General features: G+C 34.2%; 1 protein-coding gene across 1 annotated transcript; it reads right to left on the bottom strand.

Moving 5' to 3' along the window:
* Window positions 1-1,485: 1,485 nt before the first annotated feature.
* Window positions 1,486-3,544, bottom strand: LOC131602004 (extensin-2-like). The gene has a single exon (XM_058873947.1). The coding sequence runs from the start codon at window positions 3,460-3,462 to the stop codon at window positions 2,224-2,226; it is 1,239 nt and encodes a 412-aa protein (XP_058729930.1). The 5' UTR covers window positions 3,463-3,544; the 3' UTR covers window positions 1,486-2,223.
* Window positions 3,545-13,078: the final 9,534 nt, after the last annotated feature.

The following is a 13,078-nucleotide window of genomic DNA, read 5'->3' as shown; positions in this document are numbered from 1 at the left end:
TTGCATTGTGGTTTCTCACTCCATCAACAAAATGCTCTAATATTACCTATATGGGCTAGTTTGTTTTAGCTTTAGAAAAATGGATTTTTTTTCTTTGTAATTTTGAAAATAGATTTTACAAAACCGTTTTTCAAAATATTACAAAAAATTTTATATTTGTTTTTTCAAAATTGAAACATTACTTTTGACATACTATAACATAAACAAACATTATTGAAGACCAAAACATATTCAAAATCGCAATTTTTTCAAAAAGTAGTATTTTAAAAATGTTTTTTATAAAAATATATTTGAAATAGCTTCAAAATTAAATAATTTTTTATAAAACACACTAAAAATCATTTTTTTTTAAAAAAGACAAAATATGCCCATATCTTTTCCCTCATAATACATAAAATTTCAATAGGCTTTTATTTTTCTTCAACAAAATTGAATTATGTATCTTCATGTCATAATTTGTATATTTACTAGGCATTGCATATTATAATAAAAAAATTATGTCACTAATCAATTGGATATATTTACAATTTGGTTTGTGAAGAATAAATTATTTCTTAAAGAATGTGGTGTTATTGAAAACAATTTAATTGAACATACTAGAAAATACTTTGGAAGAATTTATGTTGTGAAAAAGTAAGAAAATAACCAAACACAACATATATTTCAAAAATATTTCTTTAAAATTAAAAGATACTTGACAATCTTACATATTTCAAATATCATTTTATTTTATTTTTAACATTAAAATTAATTAATAAAAATTATATAATTCAATAATTATGTATTAAAATAATTTTAATTTTTTTATTTACTATAATAAAATACATTTTAATTATTTCAATTACATCAAATATAAAAAATATATTAAACACACCCCGACAACTCGTATTCTAAGATTTTTTAATTTTGGAGAAAGAAAATTGTCGTAACTTTATTCCCCTTTCCACTTTTATTTTCAACCCAATAGCTTTCCCAAACGCAAAGGGATGGTCAACAGTTCAATCTCACTGCTGATGGCTGATGGATGTTTGTTACGTCGCCGCGGAGATGGTTGTTTCCGATCCGAGATGTTTCTTCGCCGTCAAAAGTTCTTGTTAATGCATCTCATAGCTCACCAGTAACAATTGGGAACTTCATTGTTGCAGGTAAATCATTATTACCTTGCATTTCTGTTCCATCCACTTCCTAGGTCTAACTGTACAATTCCATGATTGGATGGTGTTGCATACACACTATGATTAGTTCTTATGCAACTTTATGTTGAATTACTTGTTCACAATGATTATGTTAGTCTTTACTTGAAGATAATCTGGCTTGGGCTTAAGGTGTCTTCACAATGATTATGTTAGTCTTTATGTTGAATTGAGTTGAGTTAATTAAATGGACGATTCAAATTGCATCAATTACTGATAGATTACACTCCAACATTTACCTATGCATGTATCCATCTTTAGCCACATTGTTTTTGTGATTTCAATTATGTTCACTTTGTGTTCATTCAGTTAATCCATTACATATTATATTTATCACATTCATACATTGCATATAATAGCTTGTGCTAGAAGGAAATCTTTTTACTTTTAATCAATGCAAACTCATATGTTACCCACTTTAGCTATGAATGTATCCATCTTTAGCCACATTGTTTGTGTGTTTGATTCTTGTGATTTCAATTATGTTCACTTTGTGTTCATTCAGTTAATCCATTACATATTATATTTATCACATTCATACATTGCAAATAACAAATGCATATAGTTTCGGAAGTCAGTTTCTTTTAGGTCATAAAAAAACAAAGTCTGCTACTTTTGATCAATGCAAACTCATATGTTATCCACTTATTCGGTCATTATCCGATCAAAACCGTGTAATGCTTAAGATCATAATTTCAATGGAGACGATACTAAACTCATCATTTTATTCTTTGGTACAACCACTATAATTGCTGACATAAAATTCTTAGGATATAATTTTATGTGTTGATGTTGATAATATGAAAGTATAAGTGCATGAAAACATGGAAAAATTTCTAAAACATCTATAGGAAATTAATAATATAGACTTATGAATTAGCACCATACATACACAATTACTCTACAACCAAAATAAGGCTGTAAAATCAATATAGGTTGTTTTATTAACAAATAAAATCTTAAATACAAATTAACACAACAATGTTTAACATAATTCATTGAAAAATTTCAAATGGCTTTAACCAGAAGATTAATAGACGGGAGGTGGGGGTGAGTTATAGAGGTAGGGATGATATGGAGGAGGTGATGGAGATGGTGGAGGTGGAGACTTGTAAACATAAGGAGGCGGCGGTGAAGGTGAAGGTGGGGGAGGTGACTTGTACACATATGGTGGAGGAGATGATGGAGAAGGTGGAGGTGGAGATTTATAGTAGTATGGAGGAGGCGGTGAGGGTGAGGGAGGAGGTGGTGACTTATAGACATAAGGTGGGGGAGGTGAAGGATATGGTGGGGGTGGAGAATTGTAAACATATGGGGGTGGTGGTGAGGGAGATGGTGGGGGCGGGGACTTGTAGACATATGGAGGAGGTGGGGATGGAGATGGTGGAGGTGGTGACTTGTATACATATGGAGGAGGCGGTGAAGGGGATGGAGGTGGTGGGGAGTTATAGACGTATGGTGGGGGAGGAGAGGGTGATGGTGGGGGAGGGGACTTGTAGACATATGGAGGTGGTGGTGAGGGAGATGGTGGAGGAGGTGACTTGTAGACATATGGTGGTGGGGGTGATGGAGAAGGTGGTGGTGGACTCTTATAGACATATGGTGGTGGAGGTGAAGGAGATGGAGGTGGTGGTGACTTATATACATATGGTGGAGGTGGTGAGGGAGATGGTGGAGGAGGTGACTTGTAGATATATGGAGGTGGTGGTGATGGAGATGGAGGTGGTGGTGACTTATATACATATGGTGGAGGTGGTGAGGGAGATGGTGGAGGAGGTGACTTGTAGATATATGGAGGTGGTGGTGATGGAGATGGTGGTGGAGGTGACTTGTAGATATATGGAGGTGGTGGTGATGGAGATGGTGGTGGTGGACTCTTGTAAACATATGGTGGGGGAGGTGAAGGAGAAGGAGGAGGCGGTGACTTGTAAACATATGGAGGAGGAGGTGATGGAGATGGTGGTGGTGGTGACTTATAAACGTATGGTGGGGGTGGTGAAGGAGATGGGGGTGGAGGGGATTTGTAGTAATATGGAGGAAATTTTTCAACATAAGAAGATGGTGGGGGTGGAGACTTATAGTAATATGGAGGTTGTTTGAAATAATATGGTGGTTGTTGTCCATGACTTGGTGGTGTTGGATAGTAATTGTTTGGTTTGCCTTCATAGTAAGGCTTATCATCATCAGCAGCTACACTGCTAGCAATTAAGCAAAATGCAATTGCATAGATGAGTTGAGGCCAATGCCTTAACCTAACTGAGGTTCCCATGTTCTTAAGTTTTTGTATTTTCGTATTGAATTTCTTGAAAGAATGTTTGCTAGTTACTGTGATTGCTTTAGTCTGTATTAGAACTCTATATATAGTTTTTGCCAAGCATAGTTTATAAGATTTCTGAATTTTTCAATTGCATTATAACAGGCTGGCTTAATATTATAAATTATATTATTGTTTAAACTTTCAAGGATGTTGTGCATCCCATACCTTTTGTTCATACTATCCTTTTGTATTTTAAAATTTAATAATGTATTGTAGTTATGAACATAGTCAGTGAAGAGAGTAGGTGATCATTGCTTGGTAGTAAGTTTGAACGAGTTATTGAACACCAAATATTTGTAAAAACGCGTCAGAGCAGGCTTACTCTAACTGTTTCCCTTGCCAGTTCTTTTCTCTAAGGCCGGAATAATGTGAAACAGAGATAAAGTCAAACTAATTCCAAACATGCCTGAGTTCTCTAATACTCTCACATTTAAATATAAGAAAATGTATGCTTATTTTTCTTAATTTCAGCTCTATACATGTATTCTTTTAATGTAATGCATGTAAATGTAGAAATAAACTATTTGCACTCTGTTTGCTAGTGAGTTTAGAGAGAAGGGAAGAGAAAGCCTTGAAAGAGGGAATTCCAAAACAAAATTAAGAAATTTTAAACAATTTTTGAGGATGCTGTTTTTGTATAAAATAATAATTAATTGTTAATTATTAATGTATTTTAGATTTTTTTAGTAAGTTAAAATTACTATCAGTCATTTTCTTGATCTTAAAAACGCCATTGTTCTGTTTATTTTAATTATTTATGATTGTACTGCAAATAATAGGTATTGGTTTTAAAGTGGAATGATAATTTGGATGCAATTTATGGCATGGCATACCTCTGCACTCCGATTCTCAATTTAAAAAAAACGTAAGTAAAATGATACATGTTTTATTAAAAAAATCATGCATTTTTTGTTGTTTATCTTTGTGATTAATTAACTTTGATTCTTTGAAAACCATATTTCTGGATTAATTACTTTGTCAATATGACAAATAGACGTGTACCGTAGGGAAATTTCGTTGTGGCTTAAAATATTTAATTGACTTGGTATATAATATAGTTACTGTCTGTATCAATCGACCTACCTTTATACATTATCTTTTATAATTCTTGTAACCATTGTCATTTTTATAATACTTGTAATAATGACATTGTATGTACACATTTAGCCTCCATACTTTAAAATAAACCCATAAATTTTAATATAATCTTTGATAAGTACCTTCATTTATTTTTTTAAATTGTTTATTTATAAATATTAATAATTTATTTATGTTAATATAGAAATATAAATTAATATTAGTAAAACATAAATCAATAATTTTTATTTAACGTACATATTAATTAAATTATTCCATCCATCTCAATCAATTTCATAATGAATTGTACTATAGAAATTAAAAAGGTTTGAATTTTTTATAGCATAAACTCGATATCATCAATATTTTTTAACACAATTACATGTCTATGATTGAATTTGAATTCAAAACGGTTGCTCAAATTAAAAGAGCTCCCTTTTCAACCATTTAAAAATATTTAGAGTGAAGACCCATTTTGGTCCCTCACAAAAATCACACAACCCAAATTAGTCCCTCACAAAAAAAAGGACTCGATTTAATCCCTTACAAGATTTAACCGAACCATATTAGTTCTTCTGTTAATAGTTTTTTCAAATCGGTTTTTTTCATACTTTTAAACCGTGACTGGACTGTCACGTTGCTTTTATTTTTTATTTTTTATTTTTCATTTTTAAACAATTCAGAATTAATAATATAAAAAAGTCAAAATTATTTTTTATATGAAATTGAACCTATGACCTTTAATCAATTTCTTAAGTCCTTACCACTAGTTCAATGTACATTCATGACAAATAATTCCTATAATTTTTAGAAATATTAAATAATTTTGAATTTAAAACAAAAAAAATTAAGACTTGTACCAACGGGGTATTATTTGAAATTAGTAAATCAATGAGGTTCGAAACCCCATTGATATAAACTTTATAATTTTTGTTGTAAATTCATAATTATTTAATTTTAAAAATCTTAGAAATTATTTGTCGAGAATGCATATTGGCCTAGTGGTAAAGACTTAGATATTGTTTAAAAGTCTCGAATTAATTTAGTATTTAAAAAATGAAAAGTAAAAAATAAAAGCCAACGTGGTAGTTCAGTCACGGTTTAAAAGTATGAAAAAATCGATTTGATAAAAATATTAACAGAAGGACGAATATGGTCCGGTAAAATTTTGTATTTAGTATTTAAAAAATGAAAAATAAAAAATAAAACCAACGTGGCAGTCCAGTCATGGTTTAAAAGTATGAAAAAAACATATTTGATAAAAATATAAACAGAAGGACTAATATGGTCCGGTTAAATTTTATTAGGGATTAAATCGAGTCCTTTTTTTTTATGAGGGACTAATTTGGATTGTGTGATGTTTGTGAGGGACCAAAATGGATTTTCACTCAAATATTTATTTAATGTTTTTTATTGAACAAGACTTAAAAGGCTATAGTAATTATCATGTTTTTTTTTTTAGAAACAAAATAAATATATAAAATAAAAAGACGAATTTATTCAAATACAAGGAATATTCACAGCCTATTCAGACAATAAGAGTTTTTTTTTGGTAAGAATTCAGACAATAATAAGTATGTGGTCCAACCATTTCCACATTATCAACATACATTTGGCAAAATAGAAGGTTGCATGTGATGACAAGCAGAAAGGTTTATGGTGTACACATGTTATGGTGCATGTCTTGCAAAGAACACTTGTTATGGTGTATGCTTTACAAAGAACACTTGTTATGGTGCATGTTTTGCTAAGAACACTTGGTGTTTTGCATAGAAGGCAAAAGACAAGTGTCTTAATGCATGTAAGGTACCTTTGGCTTGCTTCTCCTATAAATAGGACCATAAGCAAAACATTCAAATCACGACACAAAAGAGAAGAACAAGAAGCAAGAGAAAAAGAGAGCCTTGCTCAAGAAAGAAAATTGTTCTTCATAGAGAGTCTCTTTGTGAGAGTGTTTCTTGTAAATTGAGAGATACATTGTAGTGAGTTCCACCTAAGGGTGAAGTTGTTGTATTTCCATTATCATTATAGTGGAAGTTTAAGAGGCCTAAGATTCCCGTGGTTTTTTTCCTTTCTCATATTGAGAAGGTTTTCCACGCTAAAATTCTTTTGTGTCATTGCGCTTCTATTTTTCACGTTTCCGCTAGTGCCTATTTCTGAGTTCACGAAGGAGAGCAATTATGAAGGTTATTTCCCAACAGTGGTATCAGAGCTCTGTGTGAGCTCTGGGTAACTACGGTGTTGCACTCATAAGAAAAATCTTAGTATACTCTGTGATTGCAATATTGTTTGATCTTCCACATCAGAAAAGAAATATTCTTCTGGAATTAAATCGTAGTATTGTGAAAGTGTGTCTTGGTAAGTTCTATCTAAGGAAAGACTTGGTATTTAAGCGTGTCAATATTGACCCACCTCTCTTTCTTGGGGACTTCCTAGTTGCACTATTCACAAACAACGGTAATTTTTCCAGTGTATGACACTATTTACAAAATTTCCTAGTTGAAGGAACTACTTCCATGTGTTCTAAAAAATGGAGGGTTCTACCGTTCATGATGGAGATATGTTCAAGTTGACTTCTGATAATTATACCTATTGGAAGCCAATGATGGAAGACCACCTATATTGCAAAGATTTGCATGAGCCAATTTCCCAAAAGGATAAGCCAATGGAGAAGAAAGATAAAGAGTGGGAGCTCCAAAATCGGAAAGCAGTTGTCATAATGAGAAAATACATAGATATGAGTCTATTCGGGCATGTGTCAACTTATACCAATGCGTATGAGTTGTGGACCAAACTTGAATCCTTGATTCAAAAGAAGACGCCGAGAAACAAAGCCCATCTTGTCAGACAATTGGTGAAATTAGAGTACTCAGATGGCCAAAACATGATCGAGCATTTAAATACCTTCAAAGGTATTTTGAATCAACTGACGAAATCTGACATGAAGATAAATGATGAGTTGAAAAATCTTCTACTCCTAAGGTCTCTACTTGGGAGTTGGGACACTCTAGTCGTCACTCTTAGAAACTCTACTCCAGATGGAAAACTTGTCATGGATTTTGTTAAGATTCCTTGCTAAATGAAGAGTCAAGACGGAGGGAAAGAGGCTACAACAACCAGCTCGAAGCCAACATTGTTGATAACAGAGGAAGGAGTAAGTATCGTGAAAGAGGAGGTCGTGGGAAATCACAAGCTATATCCAAGTCTCGCACAAAACTAAGTTGTTATTATTGTGCCAAACCTGGCCATAGAAAACCCGAGTGCAGATTCTTGAAGAGAGATCAACATGGGGGAACAGTCCATCCGGATTTGATAAACACAAAGAATAATAAGGAAGAAGGAACCACAACTACAATAGCCTCAAACAAAGAGAATATTTTCCTTATTGGAGATCACAATTATCTAAATATTGCATTCGATGACTGCACTTGGATAGTTGACATAAGAGCATCTTTCCACGTTACACCTCATGAAGAGTTATTCTCATCATACCATAGAAAATGACAATAAGCTCGTGTTGAAGGAAGTAAGACATGTACTAGAAATGCGTCTAAATCTTATCTCAGTAGAAAAGTTGGATGATCTGGGGATGATAAACCAGTTCGGTGGTGATAGATTGAAACTTAGCAAAGGGAGCATGAAAATTTCTCGTGGAAAAAAGGAAGGCTCCCTGTACATCATGCAAGGAAATATAAACAAGGGAGAGACTAATGTTTCTCAATATGCAACCAAAGAATTGTGGCACAAACGACTTGGCCACATGAGCGAGAAAGGTTTAGAGATTCTTGCTAAAGATCACCTTTCAAATATCAAGGGACAAACACTTGAATCCTGTGAAGACTGTCTAGCAGGAAAACAACACATAGTATCTTTTCAAAGATCAGATGATGTAAGAAGACAGAAGAAAAACCTAGATCTTGTTCACTCAAATGTTTGCTCCACATCTGAAAGGTCTTTTGGTGGCGCATAATAATTTGTTACCTTCATTGACGATCACTCCAGAAAGGTCTGGGTGTATCCATTGAAGAAGAAAGATCAAGTTCTACAGGCTTTCAAGGAGTTTCACGCCTATGTAGAACGAGCATCTGAAAGAAAGTTAAAATGCTTAAGAAGTGATAATGGAGGTGAATACCTAGGTCCATTTGAAGCATATTGTAAAGCTCATGGGATAAGACATGAGAAGACACCTCCGAAGAGTCCCCAAATGAATGGAATAGCAGAAAGGATGAATAGAACAATTGCAGAGAAAGTCAAAAGCATGCTTTCTCATGCAAAACTTCCCACACCATGTTGGGGTGAAGTAGTGAGAACTGCAATTGATTTGATAAACTTGTCTCCTTCAAGACCGTTAAATGGAGAGATACCGGATGAAATATGGTATGAAAAGAAAGCCTCTTACGATCAATTGAGAGTATTCGGGTGTAGGACATTTGTCCATATTCCCAAAGATGAAAGAGGAAAACTTGATGCTAACACGAAGGAGTGCGTATACCTTGGTTCTTCAAGAGATGAACTTGGATTCAGACTATGGAATCTTGCAAACAAGAAGATTGTTCGAAGCAAAGATGTGGTATTTTATGAAGATCAAACAATCCATGATATTCAATCTAAGAAGCCAAAGACCATTGTAGTACAAAACTCAAGGGGAGAGATTCCTCAACAAGACATTGAACCTGATCAGACAATACAACCTAATTATGTGGAGCAACCTGAGCAAATAGAACAAGTTCAGGAAATATTGGAAGAGAAAATGATAGAGACTGGTCAGAGGGACCAAAAACCTCAAGAAAGAAGATCCATGCGAGTAAGACGACCATCAAGAAGATATTCCCCAGATGAGTATGCCACTCTCACCGATGAAGGAGAACCTCAAAGCTTCATGGAAGCTATTGATATGGATGACAATGACAAATGGATGTAAGCCATGCAAGAAGAATTACAATCATTGAAGGAGAACCAGGCGAATGACTTGGTGAATTTACCAAATGGAAGAAGGGCTTTGAAAAACAAGTGGGTGTTCAAACTCAAATATGAAGAGAACAAACCAAACCCCAGATACAAAGCACGAATTGTCATGAAGGGGTGCCATCAAAAGAAAGGCACATATATCGAAGATATATTCTCACCAGTGGTGAAGATAACATCCATAAGAGCAATCCTCGGTATAGCTTCAATGCTAGACTAGGAGATAGAGAAACTTGATGTTAAAACAACATTCTTACTTGGAGATTTAGAGGAAGAAATATACATGGAGCATCCCGAAGGATTTATAGAACCAAAAATAGAACACCATGTGTGTCTCTTGAAGAAAAGTCTATATGAGTTGAAGCAAGCTCCAAGGCAATGGTATAAGAAGTTTGAACTCTTCACGACCGAACATAAATTTGAAAAGACATCTGCAAACCACTGTGTGTTTGTGAAGAAATATGATAATGATGAATCCATCATACTTTTGTTGTATGTTGATGATATGCTCATTGTTGGGAAAGACAAAACAAAGATAGCTGCTCTAAAGAAGGCATTGAGCAAATCTTTCGCCATGAAATATTTAGGTGCAGTAAAGAAGATTCTTGAAATGAAGATCATTCGAGACCGTCTCAAAAGAATGTTGTGGATGTCACAAGAAGATTATTTCAAGAAAGTCCTTGAGAGTTTCAACATGCATAAGGCTAAATCTGTGCATGTACCACTACCTGGTCATTTAAAACTCACTAAGACACAATGTCCAAGCAATGAAGAAGAAAAAGAAGAAATGGGCAAGGTACCCTATTCTTCAGCTGTGGGTAGCCTTATGTATGCAATGGATTATACAAGACCAGACATTGCTTATATTGTAGGACTTGTGAGTAGATTCTTGTTGAATCCAGGAAAAGAGCATTTGAATGCTGTGAAATGGATACTGAGGTATTTAAAAGGAACTGCCAAACAATGTTTATGCTTTGGTAGTGAGAAGCAATTACTCATTGGGTATGTAAATGAAAATATGGAAGGAGATATAGATTCAAGAAAATCTACTTCCAGCTATTTGATTACTTTTGTAGGGGGAGCTGTCTCATGGCAATCACGATTACAAAAGTGCATTGCTTTGAGTACCACAGAAGTTGAATACATTGCAATCACTGAAGTTTGTAAGGAAATCCTATGGATGAAGAAGTTCATGCAAGAGTTAGGTCAGAATCAAGAAGGTTATGTTCTCTATTGCGATAGTCATAGCGTAATTCATCTCAGCAAGAACTCAACATACCATTCAAGGTCGAAACAGATTGACGCAAGGTAGCACTGGATTCGTGATGTGTTAGAGAGTAAATTTTTGAAAGTAGAGAAAGTTCACACTAATTAAAAAGGGGCAGACATGATGACAAAACCTCTACCAAAAGAGAAGATAGAATTTTGCAAACAAGTTGTTGGATTGGCAACAACCCCAAACTAATCAAGGTCATTCCCCTATGGTTGGAGGGGGAGAAATGTGGGGTCCAACCATTTCCAAATGACCACCATACATTTGAAAAAATGGAAGGTTTCATGTGATGACAAGTAGAAAGGTTTATCCTGTACACATGTTATGGTGCATGTCTTGCAAAAAACACTTATTATGGTGCATGCTTTGCAAAGAACACTTGTTATGGTGCATGTTTTTCTAAGAACACTTGATGTTTTGCATGGAAGGAAAAAGACAAGTTTCTTAATGCATGTAAGGTACCTTTGGCTTGTTTCTCCTATAAATAGGACCATAAGCAAATCATTAAAATCACAACATAAAAGAGAAGAGCAAGAAGCAAGAGAGAAAAAGGGCCTTGCTCAAGAGAGAAAATTGTTCTTCATAGAGAGTTTCTTTGTGAGAGTGTTTCTTGTAAATTGTGAGTTCCACCTAAGGGTGAAGTTGTTGTATTCCCATTATCACTATAGTGGAAGTTTAAGAGGCCTAAGGGTCCCGTGGTTTTTTTTCATATTGAGAAGGTTTTCCACGCTAAAATTCTTTTGTGTCATTGCGCTTCTATTTTTCACGTTTCCGCTAGCGCCTATTTTTGAGTTCGCGGAGGAGGGAAATTATGAAGGATATTTCCCAACAATAAGTTCATCAAAGTCAAATTACAAAGGAAAATAAAAACGATAAATTACGTTATATAACAGAATATCCAATAATAACCGCATGAATGATCCACCATAAAACCTAAATCTTCAACCTTCAAATTTATGCAATTGAGCAACCACTCCTCTCCATCCATTGGAACCAAATGGACGTGTCACTGTCAAGGTGGAATTACTCTAGTGTGAGGTTAGATTCCATCGATAACTGGTGGAGGGAGAAGAAGTTATTGATCCTGGAATCCAATCTTCTATTGGTTGTGGTTGTCATTAAAACAGTGAACAGTAAGATATAGAATCCGCATAACAGATCTGCAGTCTGGTGAACATTCGAGATGATACTTATCATGTATTGCTCAAATGCGACGTTGAAATTGTTAGAAGCTATAATTCAATGTTTTGTATGTAAGGTAGTAGTCGACAATCAAAGCAGTGGACACTATCGAAATAGTGTGTCAAAGAAGCTGTATTTAATATAGTTGCATTCTGTATTTAATATTGATTTTGTATTTTGGGCTTGGGTTGTAAGTTTTGGGCTTGGGCTTTAGTTTCCTATATAAAGGCATTGCATGATGTAAATAACAACAAGTTACTCAATACAAATTGAAATACACCGATAATGTAAATAAATTTTACAGCGTTAATAAATCACAACCGTTAATTTGTTGGCAGTGTTTGACTTTTATTTTAATTTTTTAAAAGTAGTATAATTGAGTGGTTGTGATGCATTGATAGTGTAAAAAATTTTACACTGAAAGTGCATAGCAATTAAACTCATACAAATTTTAATTTCACAATTCAGTTTCGATCTTTTTTCTCTTTTTTTCTTTTCTTTTTTTTCTTGAAAATCATTTTGTCCAAAAAAATTGGTATCACGCAGACCGATTGTGATTCAGAGAGAATTTGTAATGGAAAACGGAACAACAATATCAACACAATTTCCAACGAATCTACCGGTTTTCAAAGGTGAGAACTACGAGAGGTGGGTTGCGTAGATGAAGGTCATCTTTACAAAATTGGGAGCGAATGCGGATGATGAACAAAAGGTTGCGCACAAGGATAAAAGGAAGAAAGATGGAAAAGCTTTGTTTTTTATTCACAAGTGGGTGGATTCTAACGTTTTTTAGAGGATTTTTGAAGAAGAAACGACTACAGAAGCGTGAGACAAGTTAAAGAACTTGTTCAACAAAGATGAAAAACTGAAAAGGCTGAAGTTTCAAACATTGAGAAAGCAATTCAGATGACTCAGATGAAGGAAGATGAATTCATCTTGAAATACTTTTTACGTTGGTGTTGTTGACGAATCAGATAAACTAGTGATCAGTTGAGATGTTCTGATAGACGAAAGCAAAGGGTGTAACTGGAGTCAATAGTCACTTCGACATGAAAAGGAAACAGTCACAAT

The sequence above is a fragment of the Vicia villosa genome, linkage group LG5 (genome assembly GCF_029867415.1).
Source record: "Vicia villosa cultivar HV-30 ecotype Madison, WI linkage group LG5, Vvil1.0, whole genome shotgun sequence".
NCBI lineage: Eukaryota > Viridiplantae > Streptophyta > Magnoliopsida > Fabales > Fabaceae > Vicia > Vicia villosa.
The sequence above is the reverse complement of the archived record's forward strand: the minus strand, read 5'-3'. Positions and strand labels throughout refer to the sequence as shown.